The 8760-nt window shown below is 37.2% G+C and overlaps 1 protein-coding gene across 1 annotated transcript; it reads left to right on the top strand.

Annotated features, from left to right (window-relative positions):
* Positions 1-7588: 7588 nt before the first annotated feature.
* LOC123885587 (phosphatidylinositol/phosphatidylcholine transfer protein SFH6-like) lies at positions 7589-8760 on the top strand. Its single transcript, XM_045934873.1, has 4 exons — positions 7589-7683; positions 7928-8027; positions 8138-8236; positions 8358-8760. The coding sequence occupies exons 2-4, from the start codon at positions 8022-8024 to the stop codon at positions 8496-8498; spliced, it is 246 nt and encodes an 81-aa protein (XP_045790829.1). The 5' UTR covers positions 7589-7683; positions 7928-8021; the 3' UTR covers positions 8499-8760.

Below are 8760 nucleotides of genomic sequence, written 5' to 3'. Positions count from 1 at the left end.
TAAAATGTTTAACATATCTATTTTTCTATCGAATTGAGACTCAAGTCACACTTAAAATATCAACAGCGAACTACAAAATTGACCGGGTCTTTGTGTTGTAGCTCACACATTAGAGAAAAAGTTTACCTCACACTAAAATTTAGGCAAAATTACACTACAAGTCCTTTATCTTATTTTTTTGTAACACTTTGGTCCTTTATCTTTTTTTTTTTGTAACATTTTGGTCCTTTATCTTTTATTTGTAACACTTTAGTCCTTTATTTTTTTTTATTTGTGACACTTTAGTCCCTTTTTTTGTAACAGTTTGGTCCTTTATCTTTTTTTATTTGTAACACTTTGATCCTTTATTTTTTATAAATAAATAAGATAAGGACCAAAGTGTTACAAAAAAAAAGATAAAGGATCAAATTGTTACAAAAATAAGATAAATGACCAAAATGTTACAAAAAAATAAGATAAAGGACTTGTAGTTTAATTTTGCCCTAAAATTTATCATCCGTCACACTTTAGAACTTTAATCGCTTTTGCTTTTATATAATGGTTGTGATTGCAGCTGTTACAAAATAATGTTTGTTAAATCTAGACAGTTATGAATAGATCTGCGCCATCATTTGGATTATGAAATTTTATTTAAAATTGCGAGGAAACGAGAGGTATAAAACTGGAACTCTTGGATTGGGTATAGAGCTGTCAAAATGGGCTAGCTCGAATGGGCCGGCCCGCCAAGCCCGATTTTTTCCCGGGCTCGGGCCTTGAAAATCCTAGCCCGAATTATTTCCGGGCTTTTTAGCCCGACCCGATAAAGCCCGATTAAAATATGGGCTAGCCCGAATGGGCCGCGGGCGGCCCGCAAGCCCGAAAAAATTAAAATTAAAAAAATAAAATATAAATATAAATAATTTGTTTTGGATGATTTTAAATTAGTTTGTAATATAAATTATAAAACATCGTCCGCTACTTAAGTAGCAGATGAGTAAAAATATGGCACCCAAGAATCTCGTAGGTAGCGGATGAGTAAAAATAGGACATACGAGAAACACGTACGTAGTGGATGAATAAAAATAGGGCGCGCGAAAAACTCGTACGTAGCGGATGAGTAAAAATAGGGCGCGCGAGAAAGTCGTAGGTAGCGGATGAGTAAAAATATGACGCACGAGAAACTCGTAAGTAGCGGATGCGTAAAAATAGGGTGCGAGAAACTCGTAGGTAGTGGATGAGTAAAAATAGGGCGCGCGAGAAACTCGTACGTAGTGGATGAATAAAAATAGGGCGCGCGAGAAACTCGTACGTAGCGGATGAGTAAAAATAGGACGCGCGAGAAAGTTGTAGGTAGCGGATGAGTAAAAATATGACGCGCGAGAAGATCGTAGGTAGTGGATGAGTAATAATAGGGCGCGCGAGAAACTCGTAGATAGGGGATGAGTAAAAATACGGCACGCGAGAATTATTATATATATATATAGCGGATGAGTAAAAAATAGGACGCGCGAGAATGATTAATGTTATTTATATGGTTGAGTTTGAGCACTAGAAGTAAAAAAAAAAATTAAAAAATAAACCGGGCCGGCCCGAAAGCCCGACTACCCGTACCGGGCCGGGCTCGGGCACTAATTTTGGTAGCCCGTTTTTTATCCTGGCTTTTTATCCCGGCCCGACGAAGCCCGAAGCCCGACCGGGCCGGCCCGAAATTGGCCGGGCCGCCCATTTTGACAGCTCTAATTGGGTATGCTCTGTTGGAAAAATATTATCATATAGAATTATTATTATTAGTGTAAATTACTATTATTATTAGGCTTAAATATGCAAAAGGTTCATGTACTTACAAGTCATTTGAGTTTTAGTCCTTGTATTTTAAAATTCTTTCATTTTGCCACTACACTTTCATTTTACTTTAAAAATGGTCCCCGAATCCTTTTTTTTTGTTGAAGTGACACATTTTTTTATGATGTGTCAATTTTATTTTACTTTTAAAAAATTACTTATTTAAGGGTATTTTGATCGATTCACTGCAAAATACAAGGAGTCATCAACTCTAAAGTCCAGTCAACAATGACAGATCAGAAAAAAATGTGTCATTTCAACAAAAAAAAAAAGCCTGGGTACCATTTTTAAAGTAAAATGAAAGTGCAGTGGCAAAATGCAATGTTTTTAAAATGCAGGGATTAAAACTCAAATGACTCGTAAGTGCAGAGACCTTTTGCATATTTAACCCTTATTATTATTATTATTATTATTATTATTATTATTATTTTGTTACAAAAGAGAGAAAAACAAAACAGAGTATTATTATTATTATTAGGGTCATGTTAACATGTGCACCAAGGACACATGTTAAGGTATCTAAAAATAGAAATTTACATTTAATAACATAAATCCTATATCAATTCAAATAGAAAAACCAAAATAGAAAAAGATTCCATTGAGCCAAAATGGTAGAAAAGAAAGTATTTTACAACTTAATTATAACATTGAATCCTTCCTTAGAAGTATTCTGTAACATGCAAAAATATTTTGTTATGATTAAGGGATCTTTCTCATTGATTACTAATGATCACCACACATACTTTATATAGGCAATGTGCCATATACAAGCATTGGGCTTAAAGTACAAACACTTGATATTGGGCTTGCATAATTCTAGGCCCAATATACAATATCCAACATATCCTCCCCTAATTGTATAACCCTACAATTACAAAAACAAACAGCAAACTATACAAAACTAGAAGAAATTGCTATGCCAAGCTAAGGCAAACACACTAGCAAGCCAAAACAAGAAAACTGCGCGCGCGCCTAGGCCAACAGGCAGGCCTGCAAGCTGGTTAGGCCAGTCAAGCACACAGCCAACTGCTGCAGGCTACACAGACAACCTGACCAATCCACAAGCACACTTCACACTATCATTTCACTGCATTCTTCATCCCTAAACCAGCCTTCAATTTGTAGAATGCATCAATCTTCAATGGTTTTGTCATTATATCAGCAAGCTGCTCCTGAGATGGACAGTGCTTGAGCTCAATTGTGCCTTCCTTTGCAAGATTCCTCAAGAAGTGAAATCTAACATCAATATGTTTGCATCTACCATGCATAATTGGATTCTTGGACAACTTTATGGATGAACTATTATCACAGTAGACAACAGTTACTTCTCTTTGTTCAACCTTCAAATGACTCATGACATTTCTTAACCATAATCCTTGGCAAGCACATAGTGAAGCTGCAACATACTCAGCCTCAGTGGTGGACAAAGTTACAATGGGCTGCTTCTTTGAAGACCAAGAGACTGCACCAGTTCCAATCATGAACACATATCCAGAAGTACTCTTCCTATCATCTAAATCTCCAGCATAATCAGAGTCAGACCATCCAACCAATTTGGCTTCATCTGAGTTATGACTGTACATTATTCCATCAGCAAGAGTACCCTTCAAATACCTCATTATTCTTTTAACAGCTGTGACATGAAGCTCAGTAGGTCTATCCATAAATCTAGCAACCAAGCACACAGAGAAAGCTAAGTCAGGCTTGGTAGCTAGCAGATACATCAAGCTACCCACCATCTGCTTGTATTCTCTAGCATCTGCAGCACTTTCATTTTCATTTTTGACAAGCTTGGATCCAGGCACTATATGGCTGCAAACCTCATTACAATGTTCCATGCCAAACCTCTTCAATATCTCAACTGCATATTTGTGCTGATTTATGAATATTCCTTTCTTAGATTGAATAACTTCCACTCCAAGAAAGTACTTCATTTTTCCTAAGTCAGTCATTGCAAACCTCTTTTTCATAGATTCTTTGAATGCTTGTATCATGTGCAAGTCATTTCCAGTGCATATCAAATCATCCACATATAAGCTAACAATCAGAATCTTACCAGTTCTATCACACTTCACAAATAAAGTATGTTCATGAGGACATTTTTCAAACTTCTCATCATTGAAGTACCCTTCAATTTTGCTGTACCATGCTCTTGGAGCCTGTTTCAAACCATAGAGGGCCTTCTTCAATTTATACACACTATTCTTATTTCCCATCTGATATCCAAGAGGTTGCTCAACATAGATGTCTTCAGCTAAGTCACCATGTAAAAAAGCACTTTTTACATCCAATTGAAACACATTCCAGCTCTCTTTTGCAGCAAGAGCAAGGATTGTTCTTATAGTATCCCATCTAGCTACAGGAGCAAAAACCTCATTGTAATCTATTCCATGCTTCTGAGTATATCCCTTAGCAACCAGTCTAGCTTTATGCTTCTCAATTTCACCCTTTTCATTGTACTTAGTCTTGAAAATCCATTTGACTCCAATTGCATTGGATCCTGCAGGTAGGGTTGTCAATTCCCAAGTGTTATTACTTTTAATGGACTCCATCTCCTGATCCATTGCATTTCTCCATACACCTTGTTTCTCAGCTTCTGCATATGTCTTTGGATCTTCAGCTTGTGTATAAGTAGCCAAGTTGTGCAGATCATCATTATCTAACTCACTACCAGATACATAGTCATTGTGACTAACTGGTGGTCTTCTATTTCTTGGACCTAATGAAGTTGAGGCTTGCACATCAAGATCATCATCTTCAGAGTCATTTGGAGTTTGAATAGGGTTTGAAGGGAGACTTGCATCTGAATCACTTCCACCATCTTCTACATTGTTGTCTAAATCATTGACTGATTCACTATTCTCTTCTTCAGGCTCATCAACAAACTCACTATGTCTCTTGTCTTCTAATTTGTTCCAATCCCACCCTTTCTTTTCTTCAAAAATTACATCTCTGCTGACTAGAATTTTCTTTTTCTCTGGATCATACAATTTGTAGGCCTTGGATTCATCACTTATTCCAAGATGTATGCATTTAACACTCTTGTTATCCAGCTTAATCCTCTGACTGTCTGGTACATGAACAAATGCCAAGCACCCAAAAACCCTAAAGTGCTGCACATTAGGCTTCTTCCCACTCCAAGCTTCCTGAGGAGTCATGTTTTTAACAGATAGGGTAGGGCTTCTATTCATGACATAAGTAGCCCATTTCACAGCTTCAGGCCAAAACACTTTAGGCACTTTCTTACCAGCTAGCATGCTTCTAACCATATTCATCAATGTTCTATTTTTTCTTTCAGAAACTCCATTTTGCTGTGGAGTGTAAGCAGCAGTTAATTGTCTTTTGATGCCTTGATTGCTACAAAAATCATTGAAAGCAGTGGAGACATATTCACCACCTCTATCAGTTCTCAGACATTGGATAGCACAACCTGATTCTTTTTCAACTAGCACCTTAAACGTTTTGAAAGTATCTAATGCACTAGACTTTTCTTTCAAAAAATAAATCCAAGTCTTCCTTGAGAAATCATCTGTGAAAGTAATGAAGTACCTGTTGCCTCCATTGCTTGTAGGGTTTATGGGACCACATATGTCAGAGTGTACCAGCTCCAACCTCTCATTTGCCCTCCACACAGCTTGCTTAGGAATGACTTCTCTGTGTTGCTTGCCAGTCAAGCAATCTTCACACTTGTACTCAATTTCTTTCAATACTGGTAATCCATCTACCATATTCTTTTTAGCTAGCACATTTAAGCCTTTAACACTCAAATGTGCATATCTATCATGCCATAACTGTGACCAATCCTCTTTTGAAACTGTTAAGCATTTGGGTGAGATAACTGTAGCAGTCAAAGTGTACATCCTGTTACCTGACATCTGTGAGGTGAACAGCAAACCCTTGTCATCATGAAAGATCTTGCAGGTATCATTCTTGAAGATGATTGTGACATTCTTCTGTTGAATTTGACCAATGCTTAGAAGGTTGGTCTTTAGGCCTGGAATATAGTACACTTCAGTTATAACATGTACCCTACCATTGATTCTTAGCTTGATATTTCCCTTGCCTACAACATTCATCTTTGAATCATCTCCAAGTTTCACAGTGTCCCTATAATTTTCATCAAATTCATAGAGCCAATTCTTGTTGCCAACCATATGGTTGCTGCAACCTGAATCAAGATACCATCTTTCAGTCTCAAATTCCTCACAATCTTTGCCTGTCATAAGAAGAAACTCTTCTTCATAGTCTGCTTCAGTATATTTTGCTTCCTCCCAAGTAGGACATTCATTCTTGTAGTGGCCTAACTGATGACATTTGTAACATTCAACAGTTTCTTTGCTTATTCTTCCTCTGCCACGCCCTCTTGATGAACCATTCCTTCCTCTCCCTCTCCCTGCACCAGAGACTGTGAGAGCTTGTTCATCATGGTTCACCACTTTCTTGCTTTTCATCTTTTGCTCATGCACTATCAGGCTGGATTGAAGTGCATCTAGAGACATTGTAGTCACATCATTGGACTCTTCTATTGAACAAGTGACATAGTTGAATTTCTCTGGCATAGACCTCAAGATTTTATCAACAATGGTTGCTTGCTCCATTCTTTCACCTTGAGAAGTCATCTTGTTCGCAATTGCCATGATTCTTGCAAAATACTCAGTCACAGTTTCACTTTCACCCATCTCAATTACCTCAAATTCTCTGCGAGAAACTTGAAGCTGAGCTCTCTTCACCTTTGTTGATCCCTTATACTTCAATCTCATTGACTCCCAAATATCCTTTGCAGTATCTTTGGCAAGAATTGTTTCTAAAATGGCACGATCAATAGATTGAAACAGGTAATTCTTTACCTTCATATCAGTAATCTTGCTTGCAGCTGCAGCTTTGATTTGCTCTTCTGTTGCATTTGCAGGCGCAATTGTAACTCCATTCTCTATCAATGACCAATACTCCTTTGATCTCAGCAGGTTTTCCATCAACATTGCCCAGTGATCGTAAAATCCATCAAACCTAGGGATTGAAGGTTTCAGAAAATCTGAATTCTCTGTCATGCTTGATGCGCAAGAAAGATAAAGAATTGATGAATTTGCAGAAAGATGCAGATTGAGTCTGCAAGATCTTTGAAAAACTGAAGAAGAAAGAAGTTTGTTGAAGAAGAAACACTTTGAAAACGGTTGTAACAAACTTTTTGATGGTGGTTTTGCAAAACCACCACTAGGTCCTTGGATCTTTGGTTCTGATACCACTTGTTATGATTAAGGGATCTTTCTCATTGATTACTAATGATCACCACACATACTTTATATAGGCAATGTGCCATATACAAGCATTGGGCTTAAAGTACAAACACTTGATATTGGGCTTGCATAATTCTAGGCCCAATATACAATATCCAACATATTTATGTTATAGTTGTGTCTTTAGGGCCTTAAGAACTTTACAAAATCTGCCCGTGAACTCATATTGCGATTACAAAAGATTGACAGTGAAAATTACCCTGAGGTGAGCAATCTCGGTCATGTTCATTGTTCTGCTTTTATTGGTTTAGTTATAGGAAATTTTGAAGATGAACATGTACTAAAGCCTCAATGATTAATGATTTTTGTTCATACAGACTCTTTGCCAAATGTTTATCATAAATGCTGGCCCTGGGTTTAGGATGCTGTGGAACACTATCAAATCTTTTCTGGATCCCAAAACAACTTTCAAAATTCATCTATGTAAAAATGTTATATGTTTTAGCTGTCATTTGTGATTTTTTTATGGTTTAAGGCTGGTCATTTGGCTTGATGTCTCTTTTCAAATCATTATTTAGGTTCTTGGAAACAAGTACCATAGCAAATTGCTTGAAGTAATCAATGCCAGGTACATAATGAATTTCTTAACACATTTCTATTTCTCGGTATGTTTTAGAATTTGTCTGTAGATGAATAGAAGGAAATCAGATTTGGTTCTCTTTGATTTTATTTTATTTCTTTATTCTGTCTTTTTTAGTCATTATGAGACGTTATTTCTATCATTGTAATTCCTTAGTACATTACTTTCTCTTTGATTTCAATGCGGTGTATTGTAATTTCAAAGCATCACTATCAAATACCAATTTCTTAAGCGAGTTGCCAGATTTCTTGGGAGGTACCTGCACATGTTTAGATCAGGGAGGTTGCCTCAGATCCGATAAAGGGCCCTGGAATAACCCTGAAATTATGAAGGTTAGGCTATGTGATGTACTTACCTGCCTTCTAATTGGTCATCTGGTGATCTACTATATCAAACTTGTTACATGCTAACTGTTAATTGTATGTGTTCAGATATTTTGCAGATCATTCTCAGTGGGGAAGCAAGGCGGCCAAGACAGGTCGTAAAAGTTCTAAACAGTGAAGGAAAGGTTATTGCATATGCCAAGCCACGATGCCCAATGGTAAATTATTGTCTGATTTTCATTATTTACTGAATTGAGCGGAGCCTGTTTCGATCCTCGTGCCTCTTCAATGTCCTTTTCATCTTATGTCCTGATAGATTTTGTCACTTCTTTCTTGCAGGTAAAAGGCAGTGATACATCCACAGCTGAATCGGGGTCTGAAGCTGAAGATATAACTTCTCCAAAAACGGTGAAGAGTTACTCACACCTGACGTTGGCCCCTGTTCGTGAGGAAGTAAGTGTTGACCTTGTCTTTTGTTAACTCGGTGTTTAATTGATTGATTGTAGGTTTTCGCACATTCCTCCCCTTAGTAGTTAGTGGTAACTTAGCTGGGTATCACGAATACATTCCAATGGTAGACAAAGCTGTTGATGTTGTCTTGAAGAAACAAGCATCACTCCAGAGGTCTCCTAGTACAAAAGGTTAACAACTTTAACTTATTATTTATGTTATACACGCTTTCTAGTGCTCAGTAACCAAAAGTATCAAAATTTTGAGTGTTGTTTGTTGGTTTGTCCTAAAT

Source organism: Trifolium pratense, linkage group LG5 (genome assembly GCF_020283565.1).
Source record: "Trifolium pratense cultivar HEN17-A07 linkage group LG5, ARS_RC_1.1, whole genome shotgun sequence".
Lineage (NCBI taxonomy): Eukaryota > Viridiplantae > Streptophyta > Magnoliopsida > Fabales > Fabaceae > Trifolium > Trifolium pratense.
This window is presented reverse-complemented; position numbering and strand designations above follow the sequence as displayed.

Coding starts and splice junctions, on each gene's coding strand:
- LOC123885587 (XM_045934873.1), top strand. Junction 8,237..8,357: donor CCAAGCCACGATGCCCAATG/GTAAATTATTGT, acceptor TCTTTCTTGCAG/GTAAAAGGCAGTGATACATC.